Here is a 20045-nt window from a genome sequence, read left to right on the forward strand (position 1 = left end):
AGTGATTTTGGCCAGTGGTTCTGCCTCAATCCACTTAGTGAAATAGTCAGTGGCAACTAATAGGAATTTTTGATTCCCAGTTGCCTTGTGTAGTGGACCCACGATGTCCGTGCCCCATTGGGCAAATGGCCAAGGACTCGTTAGTGGTACCAAATCTTCTGCTAGCATTCGTATCATTGGTGAAAATTTCTGACACTTTTCACAAATTTTTACGTATACCTTAGCATCTTCTTGCATGTACGGCCACCAATAACCTTGGGTGATTGCTCGATGGGCTATAAACCTGCCCCCAGCATGGCTTCCATATGTTCCCTCGTGAATTTCATGGAGGAACTTTTGCACCATTTCAGGATGCACACAAAGTAAATAGGGTCCTGTAAAAGACTCCTATATAATTTTCCCTCTGGGGATAATCAAAACTGAGCAGATTTGGTCCTTATTTTGTGAGCCTCCTTTTTGTCTGAAGGGAGTGTTTCATCTCGTAAAAACTCCACAATTGGGTCCATCCAACTTGGTCCTTGGTTCACGTCCAAGACCATCTCCACGCTTCTCCCAATGCTCGGCTCAGTTAGATACTCTACGGCTATTTTTCTTTTAAACTCAGATGGTACAGCTGCAGCTAACCATGCCAATGAATCTGCATGAGCATTCTTTTCAGAACTTATCTGCTCAATATACACCCTTTCGAAAGTGTTAGAAGTGTTTATTAGAGAAAATGGGTTTGTCCCCCATCGTCTATCTTATGTATGTGTAACTCTCCAGAGTAATATAAATAAAGGTATATGTGTAAGGGTTCATTAACACCCTATACACTTTTCCTCATCTCTACTAACATGGTATCAAAGCCTAACCTTAACCCTAATCCTAAACCACCACAATCCTAATACACCACCATCTTAACCTTAGTCCTAAACCATACCCTAGCCTCTGCCTTAACCCTAACCCTAATCCTAGTTCACGATTACTGTTCATCGCGTACTGTTCACCGCATACTGTTCACGTTCACGATTACTGTTCATCGCGTACTGTTCACCGACGTTACTGTTCACGAGGTACTGTTCCCAACGTTACTGTTCATCGCCTTTACAGTTACTGTTCATCCCTGTTTCGGCGACCATCAACAAATCATACGGTGGAGTTCTGTTATAATCTTCACGGCTTTCCCCAGGCTTATTAGGCTACTATCTCTCAGGATACTGAACAGTTTACTCCATCCTCTGCCGATGTGGCTATTTCAGTCGAGGAGTACCAACGTTTTTTGTCATTTCAGGCTGCGACAGGATCCTCTACTGCTACGCTCGCTCAGACCGGTTCATCCGTTGCTTGTGTTGCCTCATCTTCTTTCTCTCCTTGGGTTATTGACTCAGGAGCCACAGATCATATGACTGGTACATCTGCTTTCTTTGATCACCAACCGGTTGGTAAAACATCTCATGTCACCTTAGCCGATGGCTCTACCACTGTTGTTACTGGCTTCGGTTCAGTTCCTGTCACTTCCTTTTTTACTTTATCATCTGTATTACATGTTCCTCGTTTCCCGTTTAATCTTATGTCTGTGAGCCGTCTTACAAAATCTTTAAATTGTTCCGTCACATTTCTTCCTCATGGCTGTGTTTTTCAGGATCTCAAGACGGGGAGGAAGATTGGTGGGGGCATTGAGCGAGGTGGCTTATATTACTTGACTGTTTCTCAGCCTGTAGCTCTTCAGACATCAGAGTCTCCATACCAACAGCACTGTCATCTTGGTCATCCCTCTCTTCAGAGTTTGAAGCACCTTGTGCCCTCCTGTCGTTCCATTAATAAGTTGGTTTGTGAAGTCTGTGAGTTTAGTAAACACCATAGAGTCTCTTTTTTACCTAGGGTTGAGCGTCGTGCGTCGCATCCTTTTCAGTTAGTTCATTCAAACATTTGGGGGCCTATTCATGTGCCTAGTGTTTCTGGTTTTCAGTATTATGTTATTTTTGTGGATGACTTTTCTCGTCTTACATATCTTTATCTAATGAAAGAGCGGTCTGAATTGAAATCTATTTTTAAAACTTTTTACATGGAAGTCAAAAATCAGTTTGATACTTGTGTTAAGATATTTCGTTCTGATAATGCCCGTGAATATTTTCACCATCTTCTTTCTCATTTTTTCGATGATCATGGCATTATTCACCAATCGTCGTGCTCTCGGACTCCACAACAAAATGGAGTTGCTGAGCGCAAGATTCGGCACTTGTCCGAGGTTATGCGTGCCTTATTATTTCAAATGCAGGTTCCTAAGTCGTATTGGAGTGACGCCGTTCTCACTGCATGTTATCTAATCAACCGTATGCCCTCTACGATCTTAGGTGGTAAGGTTCCTCATACGGTCTTGTTTCCCGGTCGGCCTCTCCACTCTTTACCCCCTCGAGTTTTTGGGTGCACCAGTTATGTTCATGCTCTTAATCCTGATAGGAGTAAACTTGATCCTAAATCTTTTAGGTGTATCTTTCTGGGATACTCACACACCCAGAAAGGCTATCGATGTTACTCTCCTACTTTACGTCGTCACTTTGTCTGTGCTGATGTCACGTTCAATGAGTCCTTGCCATATTATTCGGACCCTATTGCTATCAATGATCTTTTTACACTCGAGTCTGTGTTACCTATGGCTGTTCCTACTGGCACTGTTTCACCCCAACCTTTGCAGGTATATGTTCGTCGTTTCCCAGCATCAGCACCGCCACCGCCTCAAGCACCGCCACCACCTCCGCCTACAGAACCATTACAGTCTGGCGAACTCTCAGTGCCCACGTCTCCGTCTTCTTCCCCGTCGCCGGATCCACCTGCTCCTCGATATCCGACTCGTGAGAATCGTCGTCCCCCGGCAAAATATGGTTTTTCTAATCTCTCTAGCACTTCTCATCCTATTTCTCGGTTTCTCTCTTATACTCATCTCTCTCCATCCCTTCGTGCTTTCACTACTACTGTTTCCTCCGTTTTTGTTCCTAAAACTGTTCAGGAGGCATTATCTCGGTCTGAGTGGCGGATAGCTATGGTGGATGAAATGTCTGCTCTTCATACTAATGGCACATGGGAGTTGGTTACTCTTCCTACTGGGAAATCTACTGTTGGCTGTCGTTGGGTCTATACTGTCAAGTATCTACCTGATGGCACTATTGAGCGTCACAAAGCTCGCCTGATTGCTAAAGGCTACACCCAAACTTATGGTATTGATTATTCCGAAACGTTCTCTCCTGTTGCCAAGCTTGGCTCTGTGCGAATTCTTATTTCTCTTGCTGCCACTCTTGGCTGGCCGTTGTATCAGCTTGATGTCAAAAATGCCTTTCTCCATGGCGATCTCTCGGAGGAAGTCTATATGGAGCAGGGGGAGCATCATAAGGTATGTCGTCTTCGCAAGGCACTTTATGGACTTAAGCAATCTCCTCGAGCGTGGTTTGGCAAGTTTAGTGAGGCTATTTTGAGATTTGGCATGCATCGAAGTCAATCAGATCATTCTGTGTTTTCCCTTATGTCGGCTCGAGGGAAAGTATTGCTCATTGTCTATGTAGATGACATTATTATTACTGGAGATGATCAGAAAGGGATTGGTGAGTTGAAACAGTTCTTACATAGTCAGTTTCACACTAAAGACTTGGGTAAGCTACGATATTTCTTGGGTATTGAGGTAGCAAGGTCAAAGGATGGGATTAGTTTGTCCCAGAGGAAATATGTGTTGGATATTCTAGAGGAGACGGTTTGCTCGGAGCCAAACCTGTGGAGACTCCAACGGATCCTAGTGTCAAACTTTGCGTTGATCAGGGGGAGGAATTTTCTCATCCAGACCAATATCGTCGCTTGGTTGGTAAGTTGAATTATCTTACCAATACACGTCCTGATATCTCATTTGCTATTAGTATGGTGAGTCAGTTTATGTCTGCTCCTCGTCTTCCACGTTGGGAAGCTTGTATTCGTATTGTGAAGTATCTTAAGGCTCATCCTGGACGTGGTTTATTTTACCGTTCCAATGGTCATTTGCGTGTTGAGGCATTTACTGATGCAGATTGGGCAGGGTCACCTTCTGATAGACGTTCAACAACTGGTTACTGTACATTTGTTGGTGGCAACTTAGTTACTTGGAAAAGTAAGAAACAGACTGTTGTTGCAAGGTCTAGTGCAGAAGCAGAGTATCGTGCCATGGCTCATACTACATGTGAAGTTGTTTGGTTGAGATCATTTCTTGAGGAGCTGGGATTTCGGGTGCAGTTACCCATTCCTATGTATTGTGACAATCAGGCGGCAATACATATCGCTTCGAACCCTGTGTTTCATGAGAGAACCGAACATATTGAGGTAGATTGTCATATCGTTCGAGAGAAGGTTGATGCTGGTGTGTTGGCTATGCCTTTTGTGTCCACAGGTGCTCAGATAGCAGATGTTTTTACTAAATCACTGTTTAAACCTCGTTTAGAATTTTTATGTAACAAGCTAGGAATTTGTGATATCTATTCTCCAGCTTGAGGGGGAGTGTTAGAAGTGTTTATTAGAGAAAATGGGTTTGTCCCACATCGTCTATCTTATGTATGTGTAACTCTCCAGAGTAATATAAATAAAGGTATATGTGTAAGGGTTCATTAACACCCTATACACTTTTCCTCATCTCTACTAACAGAAAGTATCGAGCAGATCTCTGGTCACCTGTACATAGGCCGCCATCTTCTCGCTCCGGGTTTCATATTGCCCGGACAGTTGATGGACTACGAGTTATGAATCAGAATACACCCTAACACGTTCTGCGTTTAGGGTTTTTGCACTTCTCAAACCAGCTAAGAGTGCCTTGTACTCCGCCACGTTATTTGATGCATTGAACCCTAGCCGAACAGATAGTTCCAACATTGATCCTTCAGGGGGGAAAAGCACAACCCCGATTCCTGATCCAGTGTTGCAAGCTGACCCATCAACAAACAGCTTCCATTCCAGGGGATCTTGTTCGGCTGATACCAGTTTCTTCGTTACAGGTGTTTGTGCTTCCTGCTCCTTTCTCGTAGGAGGCAAAGGTGCTACTGTGGGTGAGAATTCTGCCACAAAATCTGCCAACACTTGACCTTTAATTGCTGTGCGCGGCTGATAATCGATGTCATATTGGCTCAACTCAACGGACCAAGTTGAGATCCTTCCCGAGAAGTCTGCTTTTTGTAGCAGTGATTTTAATGGGAACTCAGTGTAAATCACAACTTTATGGCTCTGGAAATAATGTGGCAATTTTCTGGTTGCTGTCCTTAGTGCCAAGACTAACTTCTCGAGGGGCAAATATCTTGTTTCCGCATCTAACAACGTTTTGCTCACATAATAAACAGGGATTTGCTCGGATCCCTTATTTCTCAAAAGGACTGCACTCACAGCATGCTCAGAAACAGCTAAGTATAAAACTAGGGACTTATCTGGTTCTAGAGTCGATAGAAGGGGAGGAGAGGCCAAATATCCCTTCAGATCCTGGAAGGCTTGTTCACATTCTGCTCCCCATTTGAACCCTTCCCTTTTCTTTAACAGCTGAAAGAAAGGTCTGCACTTGTCACTTAACCGGCTAATAAATCGATTAAGAGCCGCTGCCATCCCAGTCAACCAATGGACTTCTTTCGTTGTCCGAGGACTCTGCAGATTCTGTAAGGCCTTTATTTGGTCAGGATTCGCCTCTATCCCCCTCAAAGTTACAAGGTGGCCCAAAAACTTTCCAGAACCGACTCCAAACGCACACTTTGAGGTGTTGAGTTTCAACTTGTATTTCCTCAAGATTTCAAAAGCCTCCTTCAAATCTGCTATATGGCCTTGCCCAGTTTTACTTTTCACCACCATGTCATCTATGTAAACCTCCATAGTTTTGCCGAGCAATTTTCTGAACATGATGGTTGCCAATCTCTGATATGTTGCCCCTGCATTCTTCAATCCAAAGGGCATGACATTGTAACAGTACAACCCTCGTGGTGTAATAAAAGAAGTCTTCTCTTGATTTGGCCCAAACATGGCAATTTGATGATATCCTCGATATGCATCGAGAAAACTCATTCGTTCGTATCCTGCAGTGGCATCAACGAGTTGGTCTATCCTTGGAAGAGGGAAACTGTCCTTTGGGCATGATTTGTTTAAATCTGTGAAGTCTACACAAACACGCCATTTTCCATTCTTTTTCTTGACAACAACAGTATTTGATAGCCATTCTGGATAGTAAACTTCCCTTATTGCCTTGGCTTCCAACAAACGGTCCACTTTTTGAATTACAGCGTCAACGTGCTGTATGGCTGCCCTTCTTTTCTTTTGAATGACTGGCTTATGCTGTGGATCTATATTCAAATGATGGCAAATAACATCTGCACTTACCCCTGGCATTTCTTCTGGTGTCCAGGCAAATACGTCAACATAAGTTTTTAAGAAACTTATCAATTCAGTTTCTTCCTCTGCTGGCAGCGATTCCCCAATCAAAAAATACCTATCTGGATCAATCTCGTTGATCTGTGTTTTCTTCAAACCCTCAACTACCCTCTCGGTTGGGTCCTTACCGATATCCTCAATGGTCGGCTGATCTGGAATTTCCACTGTGTTGACATGGTGGGCATTTTGGATTCTTTTTATGATGGATACCAAACATTGTTGAGCTACCTTTTGGTTACCCTTGATCTGTTCAATCCCATTGGATCCTGGGAATTTTACCATTTGATGGAAAGTAGAAGAGACTGCCTTCATCTTGCGTAACCATGTTCTCCCTATAATCACGTTATAGGAGGACGGTACATCCACCACCAGGAAGTCAGTTCGTAGTACCACTGTCCCAGCCCGAACAGGTAAAGTTACCTTTCCCAATGGCCAGACTGCTCCTGCTCCAAATCTGACCAAAGGGGTTACTGATTGTACCAAGTCTTCTTGAGTCAGTCCCAATTTCTTGAATGCATCGTAATACAGCACTTCGGTGCAACTCCCAGAGTCCACCAGGATTCTTTCCATGTCATATTCCCCAACTCGTAGGGTTATGACTAAAGCGTCATTATGAGGTACCTGGACTCCTCCCAGATCTTCATCTGTAAAAACTATGCCTTCGTTGCATACTTCCTCGTTACGCCCTCTCTTCTTTCCCAATTGCATCACATGTTGGTCATGTTTTATTTTTCTCTGAAGCAATCTCACCTCATTTCTCATATAAGGCTCGGCTAATCCATGTATCATATGGATTACTCCCTTTGGATTCTGCTCGTAATCCAACTCCATTACTTTTTCTTTGTCCTTGAGATCTTCTTGGATATATTCCTTGAGATAACCTCGTGAGACCAAATCATCAAGATGCCGTTTAAACATCTCACAATCTTCTGTCATATGGCCCCAATCCTTATGGTAGCTGCAGTGCTGATTCGTAGCACGTTTTGCATCTTTATTCCCACCTAGAGTTGGAGGCCATTTGAAATAGGGCTGATTCTTTATTCGATAAAGAATTCTGTAAATGGGCTCTTTCCAGACCGTATTTATTGAGAAGAATGACTTTGGATCCGGAGCTTGTTTGTCCTTGTACTGCTCTTTCTTTGCCTGCCCATAATCTTTCCTTTCTCGATAAGTTTTGGGCTCTGGCTTGTCTGCTTTCTTTATAGGCCCCTTTACTTGCTCGGCTTCTCGAAGAATATCATCCTCGTTTCTGGCGTGCTGCTCAATTCGCTCCATCAGCTTTGCCAGTGTCTGCACTGGGCTCATGTTTAAGGACTTACGCAGCTCCCCCTGAACAGGCAAACCTGTCTTGAACGTGGCTATGGTGTATTCTTCGCTGCAACCTTCAATTTCGTTAAAGGTTTCCCAGTATTTTTTTGCATATGTCCTGATCGGCTCGTCTTCGCCTTGCTTCATAAAGGAAAGACTCTCAAATGTTTTTGGAGCTTTCCTGCTCGTCAAAAACCGTGCAGTGAATTCCTCACCAAATGCACCCATGTTTGGATGGAGCGTGAACCCAACCTGTGAAACCAAGACAAAGCTACCTTCCCCAAACTTGACGGGAACATCTTGCACATAATTGCATCATCTCCTTCATGCATAAACATCGCATGCTGGTAATGCTGTATATGTGCCACGGGATCAGCATCTGTCTCGTAGAGGATGAACGTTTCGTGTTTCACTCTGGTCGGCAACCTAGCCTCCTGTAACTTTCTTGCAAAAGGGGAGGATGCTATGTTCTTGAGTGCTTCCCGTGCTGCTTCTCGTGCAGTCATGGTTTCATCCTCTGGTCCTTTCTTTTCGTTGGGTCTAGTTCTTTCCCAATCGGAATCAGGTCGTTCGTACCTGTCCCTAAGATGTTTCCTACTTCCTTCCTCCTCAGGGGTAGAGCTTCGACCTCTGCTTCTCCTCTTTCTTGGAGAATCCCTCCTTCTCTCAGGCGTTTGGGTCTTGCTCCTCTCTTTTCGTGGAGAAGCTTTACGTCGCCTTGGGGTTGGACTTCTGCTCCTGCTCCTTCTTCCTCGTGAAGGAGCTTTTCTGAATTGTACCATAGCATACCCACTGCCTCTGGAATTTCTTTGAGACAGTCCGAAATCCTCCGGATGTTCCCTGATTCTCTCTAGTTCTCTGATCTCATGTTCTCATTTTTTAATCAATTGAGCATATTCCTCGATTTCTTGCCTCTTTTTATCAAGAACGTCTTCGCTACGGTGCACACTCCTGGAGTGTGCAACCGATTCATCCCTTCGATGGGATTTACTCCTTCTCGTGGATCTCGAAGTCGTCTCTCTATCTCTATTTTTATTGTGGATGGTAAGGGGGCGGCCCTTAGTCGTGGTCCTCCTATGTCCACCCTCGGGCTTTCTCGGAGCCCCAGGTGGAGATCTATCTCTTCCTCCATCTGACACGTCCTTCGGGCCGTGCGGTGTTGCCGAATCTACTTCCACCATGGTCGTATTTCAAAGGGAACTCTTTCGTTTCCCACAGACGGCGCCAATTGTAGGTGGACAAATTCAATTAGTGCTTGAATAGCACCAGATTGTAACGGCTTCTTGTGCCTCTTGACCGGAACCCTAATTCGTCGTCGGAACTCTTGACCTGCAAAACAGACAAGGAGTGAGCGCACCTTTGCCTCTCGTGGCAAAGGCCCTCCGATGCCTTTGTTAGTATCTCGTGCTGATTGTAAACCCTAATTATCAATAGGAAATCACATGTGAATGCAATGTATTGTGTACCTTTTGCCTCTAGGTTTACCTCATATTTATAGATTTTCGTATGCTTGTTGCCCAAGCATTCCTGTTGCCATAGGATTCCTAACTCGTATAGGAAACCCAGGATATCAAGGATTCTCGTTTCCCTTATCAGTTTACAGGCCAAACATCCCATTCTCATTGGGTATCTTTTACAGCTCCTATATTCTCGGGATATCACTTTTAAACGTAATACCACTCTTTCTGGACCCTTCTAAAGTGTTCCCTCTACTTCAACATCTGATAGGACTTCTCTCCTTGTTCGGCCACCTCATAGCCGAGCAGACAGCCTGGACCAGCCACTTCTCATGTAATTGGTCCTTTATCAATTATTTGGACCATTCCTTTCTTTAGGAGTTCTCCACCTGTTCGGCTTTCTCATCGCCGAACAGACTACTTTGGACCAATGACTTCTCATGTCACTGCACTGAGAATCGTACAACCTCTCTGGACCATTGACTTCTCATGTCACTGGTCCATAGTGCGTTGACCTTTTCTTCACACCGTGTTCGGGCTCTTCTTTGGCCTGTTCGGGAATACCTCCCTACAATAATATATGTCAGAACATGTCGAAGTTGCTCCATGAAGGTACGATATATTATAGTGGAGTACTCCTAAGTATTTTTCCTACACTGTGTTTTTGTGAGCACATATTGTATTCATTATTATCCAGTAGTCCCACACAAACCATGTAATGCCCCAAATTTTGGGTACGTTAAATAGACAATTTTATTGAAACTTCAATAAAATTACATCGCAACCTCCATAAGAGCACTTTCATTACAAAAGGGAGGGAAACTAGGGTTCCTAACTACAACTCCGCTTGCTCCTCCATCCTAGCCAGCTCTTTAGCTCCAAAAGCTTCTAAGGTGTAGAGTTCACCCTGTTCATCTATAAGGTCTGACACATTATACTGGCGTCGCCACCAATATAATATGTTAGGGTCACCAAAGGTAACATCGTGAGCTACGAAAGCTCAATAGAGTAAAGCATACCCACTAACCCTTAACTTACAAACATTAGATCATAATATTAATGATTTCCACGAAGTACATGTCTAACAAAAACAGTTAACAATGACACATCCGCATTTACTATTCAAACTATCGTTGGTGTCCATGATTTTCTGAGTTTCTCCTACGCAACTCATCGTAGACCGTGTCACCATTCATATACCAAATCAACATTTCCAAAATCATTTTCAACACACCCAACCTCGGTTCCGCCATTCCGGGTTTCCGAGTAACCTCACAATGGTTCCGCCGCACCGGGTTCCCATTGGCACACAATTTGCATTGGCTCCTCTCCACAGATAACCAAGCCATACCTCACCATGGTTCCGCCGCTCCAGGTTCCCATGGGAACGCACACAACCTCACAATGGTTCAGCTATTTTGGATTCCCATTGGAACACACACAAAACTCACACCACACAATGGGCTACCACGTCCGGCCGCATTATGGTTTCCAAAATATTTCACCCTTTTCAAACACGCCTTTTCATTAACCACACCCTAGGTGCCATGTTTCTACTTTCTTAATTTTCGTGTCTCGTTTTCATTCATAGACTCCGCGGTAAGACTTTTTACAAAAGTAAACATAAATCATTCATTGTAATCTTGAAACTAAACTAACAAGTTCATCCAACTCTATATTGTTACTCATGCTCAATTCCATACTTAAATATCACAATACAAATACTCCTAATTGAACGATAAGGCCTTAACTATCGAAAACCGTTCTTTTCTCCTTTTTGAGAAGTTCTAAACAACATATGTTTATTCGGAGTTAAAAGTTGATTATTTCAACATGCTCATACTTCCATTAGCAAAAGTAAGTTTGTTAACTACCATGCATTTCAAACATTATAAATGATAGATAATCTTATCTACTTAAGGAAATAGTTAAGGACATTCTACTTGTATTTAGAGATAGGTGGTAAGAGTATCCTACCGTTCTTCTTGGCGGTAGTAACGGCTATGGAAGGTGAGTCGGCTATTGGACGGAGTAACTTCCTATGGTGATCTTCCGGTAGCTTCGAAAGAGAAAGGTTTCTCTCGAAACTAGATCTTGACTAATACTACTAAAACTTTTGGATCGAAAGGGTGGTCGAGTGGCGGTTTAGTGGCGGCCTAGGATGAGTTTCTTGAAGAAGTTAGGAAGAACTTCAAGAACAAGAAAAAACAAAGTAAGAACACTAGATTTTCTAGAGAGAAGTTGGAGGATTTGAAGGTGTGAGTTGAATGGTGCATGGAGGGTGCTATTTATAGCCAAACTAACTTCTATTATCCAATGAATAAAAATTTTCCTAGCAAATATTGTCTAAAGGTTAAAAGGGTAATTATGAAAGGTATGGTCTTGTCTAATCAAGCTTTTTATGCATGCCAAGACTTGTCAATCCAACTTAGGTGTAAGAATAGGTAATTATGAAGATTTTCTAAAACTTAAAGGCAATCCTAGGTAATTATAACCTAGGTTGGTAAGTCTTGCAAGTAAGAAGGAAATGATGGCTAGACTAATGTGTAGTCTTCCCATGTTTAGTCATTCATAGGTATAGGTTTGTAGTCAAATTCTAGGGTAATGAGAGCTAGGTTTAGGATGATTAAAGGCTAGGATTCCATGCTAGAAATTGACTAGAAATGGGTTGTCAAGTCATAAATAGGCTTAAGGCTAAAAACTAGGTGTGCATGCATGGCATGGCTAGTCTTGCTTCTTTTGGAAGCAAAATGATGGCTATGACTTGTCTAGTCAAGTTATACACACTTTGGCAAGTCAAAGGTTTATTATCCAAGGAATAATAATTCCCCTAACATTTATTGTCCAATGGATAAGGGAATATTGGTGATAATTAGGGTTTGAAATGACTTGTCATGGGAGTAAAATGATTACTCCTATGGTCTAATGGTTCAATAGGGTTCGGAGGGGTTCATAAGGCTCAAAGATGGTCAAAAAGGTCCAATTAGGGTTAGGGTAATGTAACTAGGTGAATCGGTGGTCCGGTTCCTCCAACTAATCGGTTGGAAACCAACTCTACTTGCCACGTAGGATTTCTTGTCAAGAAATATAATTTTAGAGGACTAAAATCTAATTATGACGGATTATAGAAATAAAAATAAATAAATTTTAAAAGAAATCTAAATAATTAAAATAAAATTTAAATATTTAACAAAATTTTTATTTACCAAAAATCAGGGTCGTTACAAACCAAATCATGCCGAACCTTAAAATCTCAATTAGTTGGTCGGTTCCATGAATTCATTTTTTTTCCTATTAAATAAATATTGTCGAGTAAAAGAGCTCGAAAGGCCATGGATATAGGTACCACTTTGGGAATTAAATTTAAGGGGGAGAAGTTTTAATTTAAAGAAATATGTTGAAAAGGAGGAGGCCAATAAAGCTGAAAGAATTAGTGCTCTTGACAATTTGGAGGTAGACGCCGGTTTGGACGATGAGGACTTCGAGGATGGTGCCTCTCTCTCTCTAGAATTTTAATTCCATAGATTGACGGTTTTGGTTGTCGGTTCTGTATCTTTCAGTTTCTTGTTCGGTTTTAGGATTGTTTTCTTTTAGTTTGTGGCTATTTTGGTGTTAGGCTGTGGGGCTATTTTGAGGCTTTCATGCTTCTTGTGGTGTTTTTGGTTGGTTTCTTGACTTCTTCTAGGTGTGGTTCTCGGGTGATTTTTGCTAGTGTGCCCGTGATCCTTTTAATCATCTTCAAAGATTAATAAAATCTTCTTTTCGCTGATAAAAACAAAAACAAAAAAAGTAAATTAGAGGTCGCCCCTATTTTTTAGCTTTGGTTTGAAACCAATCCTGAAATATTTTTCTGAACCTAGATAGGCTTGGGTATGTTGGTTCATGACTTTTGTACCCCCACCCTCACACTTTCACTTTCTCTCTCAAACTAAACCCACTAGCTCACCAGTTCTCGACGAATCCTCCATTGGCAAGGTAGACGACGACGAGGATGACGAAGAAGACTTCGACGAAGGAGGAGGACCAGTGGTTAGTGACGAAGAAGACTTCCACGGCCGCCGCCTTCACCGTCGTGCCGCCACCACCGCTCTCTCCGATGCCAACTATTTCTCCTTTGCTGCTCTCGGTGAGATCATGATTGCCAATCGGACAATGGGACACCCAGTTAAACTCCTCTTCTTGATCAAACCAAACATAAATTCCAAGATCTGTTTTCACCATTCGTAGATCTGTTTCCAGAAATTTCGTGAAGTTAAACTCCTAGAGTTTTTAGATCTGTTCGGCAGTGGGACAACTGGTGTAGTTATGCATGCTTGTAGTTGCCTTTTCTTTTTGTAGTTTAGTGGTGCAATATAGAAAGAAGTAGTTGTGTGCATATGTGTAAATTGTTGGAAAATTTTTGGGAAAATCTCCGTGAAATTTCTTGGTATTCCGACTGGGACTCGACAGCCTCATGTGGACTGTGCTGAACTATGTATGGCTGCCGCACCGTGTTTCTCGAAGACGATTATAATACCAAGGAACACCAAGGCTGTCGGTGGCTTATCCTACTCCTCTTAAATAAGAATCAGTTTTGGTGTGGTTTCGCTTGGCTTTTTGAAGGTTGTTTTCCTACTCCTTTCTGACTGCCATGCAGCCCACTAACCTACTCCTGCTCACTGCCACGCAGCCCACTGAAGAAGCAAAACCTCAGTTTATGAGATCACTAATACTCCTGCTCACTGCCACGCAGCCCACTAAACAAGCAAAACCGCACCTTTCTGCCATGCAACCCACCAGCTCAGTTCTCACCGCCACGCAGCCCACTAATCCGATCCACAAAATCAAAAACGAGAAATTAGCCATTACCTCGCACCAACGGGACCGGAACGACCGAAGAAATGGCAAAAATTCAAGAAACAAATGGCGTAAACCCGAAACACCAGCTGCCAAAACCTCTGTCTTTGATTTCTACATGTTGAGTGTTTGATCTCTGCAGGTTGAGTGTTTGATTTCCCTGTGTAGAGTTATTTGTGGTAGAGTTATTATTTGGCCGGTAGAGTTATTTGGCCATATTCAACCTTTTTGGTCGCTGCCTGTGTTGTTTTCTGATTGCCTAATTTGTCATTTCTGATTGTGAATGCAGGCCAATTTAGGTCATTGCTCTGTTCTTTTTGGTTGCTGCATGTGTTCTTTTCTGCATTTGGACCAATTTAGCAACACAAATTCTCGTTGCTCGTTGCCCTGTTCTTTTTGGTTGCTGCATGTGTTGTTTTCTGCATTTGGACTAATTTAGCAACGCGAATTTTGCTCCTTATTATAGAGTAGAGGATTATATATTTCAAATTAAGACATAAGGCCCACTAATCTGATCCACAAAATCAAAAACGAAAAATTACCCATTACCTCGCACCTGCATGTTGAGTGTTTGATCTCTGCAGGTTCAGCGTTTGATTTCCCTGTGTAAAGCTATTTGTGCTAGAGTTATTTGGCCATAGTCAAGCTTTTTGGTCGTTGCATGTGTTGTTCTCTGCAGGTGGGATGGTTGTTCCTGTTCCATTTCGCCGTTGGGTGCATGTAAAGCATCGGAATCCTCAAACTCTACATGGAGGGTTTTACTGTCTTCTACCTATTCGTGGCCAAAGGGTGATTGCTGTTGTTGGAAGGTATCGACATGGTGGACAGCTGGGGTATAAAGCTTATAGTATGTTTGTGCGCGAATATAGAGATGTATTGGGTTTGGGTGATAATTTGATATGAGCTGTACGTGATGATTTAGTCAAATGGTTGGATGCTCTCGTGCATAATTCATTCCTACGCTATAGCCCTCAAGGTATTTCTTTACTTGAATATATTTAATATCTTCACTTTTTGTTGATATATTCATCGGATTATAGTGTATGCCAATTAGTTGACAGCGGTTTAAATTTCTATTGGTTTTGATTTTAATAGTCTTTTGTATTTTGTATTTTGTAGATGTTGACCGATGCTGGTATATTAAGCGTATCTCACAACTCCTTGTGTTTGCTCCTACCATGGTTTGTCCATTTAATTGATGATTATGATTACTTCAATTGCTGTTCTGTGATTTATATGTTAGTATTCCTATATTGTTAATTACTGAAAATATACTTCTCCATCTTGCATAGCTGCTACCCCAAAGTTTATGGAGTTCTTTCGAAGGGATTGCTAGAAGCACTTGGATTTTGTTAAGACATGGGTCTAAGGCTTGGCCTATTCAAGTTGTGGATACTGTGATGCGGAATGGTTGGCGTGAGTTTCGTACAACCCATGGCATCGCATCTAACTATAAGCTTATTTTAATGTGTGAACGGAAGTGGGTTTTCAATGTGATAATCCTTGATGAAAATGATATTGAAGTGTCATATAACTGGACAATGTTAGTAAATGAACATTGGCGTGAATTCCACTCTGTTCAAGGTAACTTATCTGAAAAATACCAGAATCTTCTAAAGCTCATTATCATTATTTTTTAAAAAGTATCTAGCTATGATTTATTAGTTTGTTCAACTTACAATTAATAGTAGCATTGATAACTTTAGGTAATCTCATAACTGCTTGTTCACCGTCAACAATCCTACGTAATTTACGGCTCATAAAGTCAGGTTATTGCTGCATCCCAGAAGTGAATTAGCTGCAGGTATCATTGAGCTTGCTCAGTTTTCTATAGTTATGGGTCAGTTTTATTTGATGTACTATCAGCTTCCTAATTTTACAAAATCTATTTATGATGCAGGAATTCCAAACGAGGCTTGAACCTGTGCTTGAAGACCTAAACTTGCAGAGTATTTCAGTTCGGATGGGAAATAGAACTTGGACGATATCTGTTGACAGTGGATATCTGAATGCTGCTATGTTCAATCTTTTCTTGAATGCTTTGCAGCTTCAGCTCTATGATTATCTCTTCATCACTATGCTGCCAAACCTTGAGGTTAGAGTTGTCATTCTTGATGCTGGAAACGATAGGGAAAGGATTTATGATTGGCTTTAGCTTTAAGTTAATCTCTGGTCGTTTTGAGATATTATGAAGACACAGCTGAAGAATGTCTGCACCAGTATGTGTTTTTGGGCAGATCAAGTACTGATGGTTTTCAGATTACAGTTGTCTTCCTCGATGGTGGAAATGGTAGCGCGAGGATCTACGACTCAGTTTAGTTAAAAGTTTATGTTTGGTGGTTTTTGGATATTATCAAAAGATGGATGAACAATCTGTGTCCATGACTATGCCTTTTTTTGGGGACATCTACCACTACTGGTTACCTTGTGTGCTTCTGTTTGGACTTGAATTTGTAATAGCAAATTGCTACTAGCAGCTTCTGATACATTGCCTTAGCTATGTATTTCGTTTTCTTGTGTAATTAGCTAGCAATATGACAAATTAAGTTGCTTTGTGTGGATGAACTCTACTGTTTTCGTACAAGTGTATTAATATATGTCCACTTTTGGGATTATATACTGCTGGTGGATTTAGCTAAGCTAATTGTATGTTTTCTATGGAAAGTGGTACTGATCTCGTACAAATTTAGCAACTCCACAAAGAAAATTCTATTTGTCCTTGTCATTACAGATTGAGCCAGTCTTAGATTAGGATAGTATGAGAAATTAGCTAAGCTAATTGTATGTTTTCTACGGAAAGTGGTACTGATCTCACACAAATTTGGCAACTCGACAAAAAAAATTTTATTTGTCCTTATCATTATAGATTGAGCCAGTCTTAAATTAGGATAGTATGATTTCTCACCTTTGCAGTATTGAATTTATTGTGAAAATATGCTAAGCATCCTTTAGTAATTACAAAGTCGTACTAATCAATGAATGCTTGATCAAAGACCTTACTCTATCCCACTGCTTTTTAGTAAGAACCAGTTTTGATATAGAACTCTCTACTAGATTGTATTGTTTTTCTGGAAAGAAGATTAATTTATCCCTCTTCTCTTCTCTCTGGAGAATAAAAAGCAGTTTTTCTGGAAAGAAGATTAATTTATCCCTCTTCTCTTCTCTTTCTCATATACCTAATGCTGAATACAGATGATTGCATAACAGTAGTCCTCAACACTTTTGCTCCTTACTCTAGCATTCACGAAAAAAAATCTGTAACAAATCACAGGCTATTACACTGCCATTTTTCCTCCACCTAACCTAACATTCTACATACCAAGCTGTTGAATTAAAAGGCTTGTTACAATCTAATTTTTTGAGCCCTTTTGTAACCATTAATCAAACCAACCCTAAGCTGCCTTTCATATACTTGACCAAATTTATCCATATAACCTTCACTATCATCAACAAAATCCACAATTTCAAGGAAAATCTTAACCCATCTGCACAACGGGCATGAATAACGTGCTTTGCACGTTACCACGCACCTAGTAATACTCCTACCAAGGTTTGTTCTAGTGGCAGTCGATTAGAAATCTTAGTTGATTAGATTTTTTTGTTGAATGTCAGTCAATTCTTTTATTGAATGCCGAACCATCCACTCGAGTTTTGTAGATTTTTTTTGTTAAATGTCAGATTTATGTATTTCAACCTCTCATATTTGATTTTGATTACTTTTTTTTTCTACTTTTGTTTAATTTTATTCGTATGTGTATTTTTTATGAGAACTGTGCATTTTTCTATGAGAACTGTATATGAGAACTGTTTATTTTAGTATGTGGTGAGGTTATGTGAACTATGTTGTGGGCTATGAGAACTCCATATGCGAACTGTTTATTTTAGTGTGTGGTGAGGCTTGTGAACTATGTTGTGGGCTATGAGAACTCCATATGCGAATTGTTTATTTTAGTGTGTGGTAAGACTATGTAAACTGTGCGGGGGTTATGAGAACTGCATATGCGAATTGTATATTTTAGTGTGTCGTGAAGCTATGTGAACTATGCGGTGGGCTATGAGAACTGCATATGCGAATTATTTATTTTAGTGTGTTGTAAGACTATGCGAACTTTGTGGTGGGCTATGAGAACTATTTATTTTAGTGTGTCGTAAGGATATGTGAACTGTGTGGTGGGCTATGGGCTATGAGAACTGCTTATTTTAGTCTACGGTAAGGCTATGTGAACTGTGCGATGGGCTATGAGAACTCCATATGCGAATTATTTATTTTAGTGTGTTGTAAGACTATGTGAACTGTGCGGTGAGCTATGAGAACTGCATATGTGAATTGTTTATTTTAGTGTGTCGTGAGGTTATGTGAACTGTGCAGTGGGATATGAGAATTGCATATGCGAATTATTTATTTTAGTGTGTCGTGAAGCTATGTGAACATTGAGGTCACTACGCCATTTTTTTCCATTAGCGGCATTAAAAAACTGCCGGTAATAGTCTCAAAACCGCCGGTAAAAGTACATTACCGCCGGTAAAAATAAATTACCGCCGGTAAAAGTTTCGTCGGCAAAACAATTGTCGGGAATACAAAAACGGCGGTAAATTACCGCCGGTAAAGGTTTCAGACTATTAACGGCGGTTTTTGTACCGCCGCTAATAGTTTCGGAAAAAAAATGACATTGCCGAGATTCGAACCCACGACCCGTTGATTAATACCCGAGCACTTACCCACTAAGCTACACAAAATTATGTGTTTTATTAGAAAAATAATAATATTTATATTATAATGTATTATTACCGGCAGTTTTTGCTTACCGCCGTTAATAGTTACTTTTACCGGCGGTTTTACATTACCACCGGTAATAGTTACTTTTACCGGCGGTTTTACTAATGCCGTTAATAAACGGCGTTTATAATTACCTTTTGCGGCGGTTTGTCATTACCGCCGGTAATAGGTCTCTTTTCCGACGGTTTTATTACCGCCGGTAAAAAAACCGCCGGCAAAGGCAATTTTTGGCGTAGTGGGTGGACTATGAGAACTGTTTATTTTAGTATGTTGTGAGGATATGTGAACTGTGCGGTGGGCTATGAGAACTGCTTATTTTAATCTATGGTAAAGCTATGTGAATTGTGCTGTGGGCTATGAGAACTCCATATGCGAATTATTTATTTTAGTGTGTTGTAAGACTATGTGAACTGTGTGGTGGGCTATGAGAACTGCATGTGTGAATTGTTTATTTTAGTGTGTCGTGAGGCTATGTGAACTGTACGGTGGGTTATGAGAACTGAATATGCGAACTATTTATTTTAGTGTGTAGTGAGACTATGTAAATTGTGCGGTGGTCTATGAGAATTGCATGTGCTAATTGTTTATTTTAGTGTATCATGAGGCTATGTAAACTATGTGGTGGGCTATGTAAACTGTGCGGTAGACTATGTGAACTGCATATGCGAACTGTTCTCATAGCCAGTCTCATAGACAGTTTTCATAGAAACAGTTCTCATAGACAGTTTTCATAGCAAATGATATTTTTTTAATCTTACATAATTTCATATTCAATATGAATCTTATTTAGTAGATATCGTCAAGTAGGTTCCAAAAATGTAATTTAAAAAAAACATGAATATCTATAACAAAACATATGACTTTGTAAAATTTAAACATGAGTACTACTATGAGTTCCGACTAGCCGAGATGGGAAATCGTACCGACGGCCGCGCCGGGCCATTTCCGGCCATCTGACGGCCGATCCGAGCCATCCAAAAATTCTATAAAAAAAAAAATCGAGGGGCCTTACGCGGGAATCAACGGCATCTGAGGTGTGTAGGATGCTTGATGCGAACACTCCTTTTTCGTATGCTCGGATCGACCGTCCAGTGGCCGAAGACGGCCGGGCACGGCCGTCGGTACGATTTCCCTCCTCGGCCGATCGGTACCTATATCATTATTGTAACGCCTCGAATTTTGGGTACGTTAAGAAGACAATTTATTGATAAAATCTATAACGCCCTGAATTTTGGGTACGTTAAAAGGACATTTTATTGATAACATCAAATGGAGTC

General features: G+C 41.2%; 1 protein-coding gene across 1 annotated transcript; it reads left to right on the forward strand.

The window, feature by feature from the left end:
- Nucleotides 1-14035: 14035 nt before the first annotated feature.
- Nucleotides 14036-16132, forward strand: LOC131332838 (uncharacterized). Its single transcript, XM_058367146.1, has 8 exons — nt 14036-14062; nt 14134-14190; nt 14281-14380; nt 14671-14838; nt 15111-15172; nt 15284-15575; nt 15698-15795; nt 15892-16132. The coding sequence occupies exons 1-7, from the start codon at nt 14036-14038 to the stop codon at nt 15787-15789; spliced, it is 798 nt and encodes a 265-aa protein (XP_058223129.1). The 3' UTR covers nt 15790-15795; nt 15892-16132.
- Nucleotides 16133-20045: the final 3913 nt, after the last annotated feature.

Source organism: Rhododendron vialii, chromosome 7a, assembly GCF_030253575.1.
Source record: "Rhododendron vialii isolate Sample 1 chromosome 7a, ASM3025357v1".
NCBI classification, from domain to species: domain Eukaryota; kingdom Viridiplantae; phylum Streptophyta; class Magnoliopsida; order Ericales; family Ericaceae; genus Rhododendron; species Rhododendron vialii.

Excerpts from the sequence above, each read along its gene's own strand:
- LOC131332838 (XM_058367146.1), top strand. The coding sequence starts at position 14,036 with ATGGCAAAAATTCAAGAAACAAATGGC. Across the intron at positions 14,191-14,280 it reads GTAGAGTTATTATTTGGCCG|GCCAATTTAGGTCATTGCTC; the intron begins GTAGAGTTATTT and ends TTGTGAATGCAG. Across the intron at positions 14,839-15,110 it reads GCTGGGGTATAAAGCTTATA|ATGTTGACCGATGCTGGTAT; the intron begins GTATGTTTGTGC and ends TGTATTTTGTAG.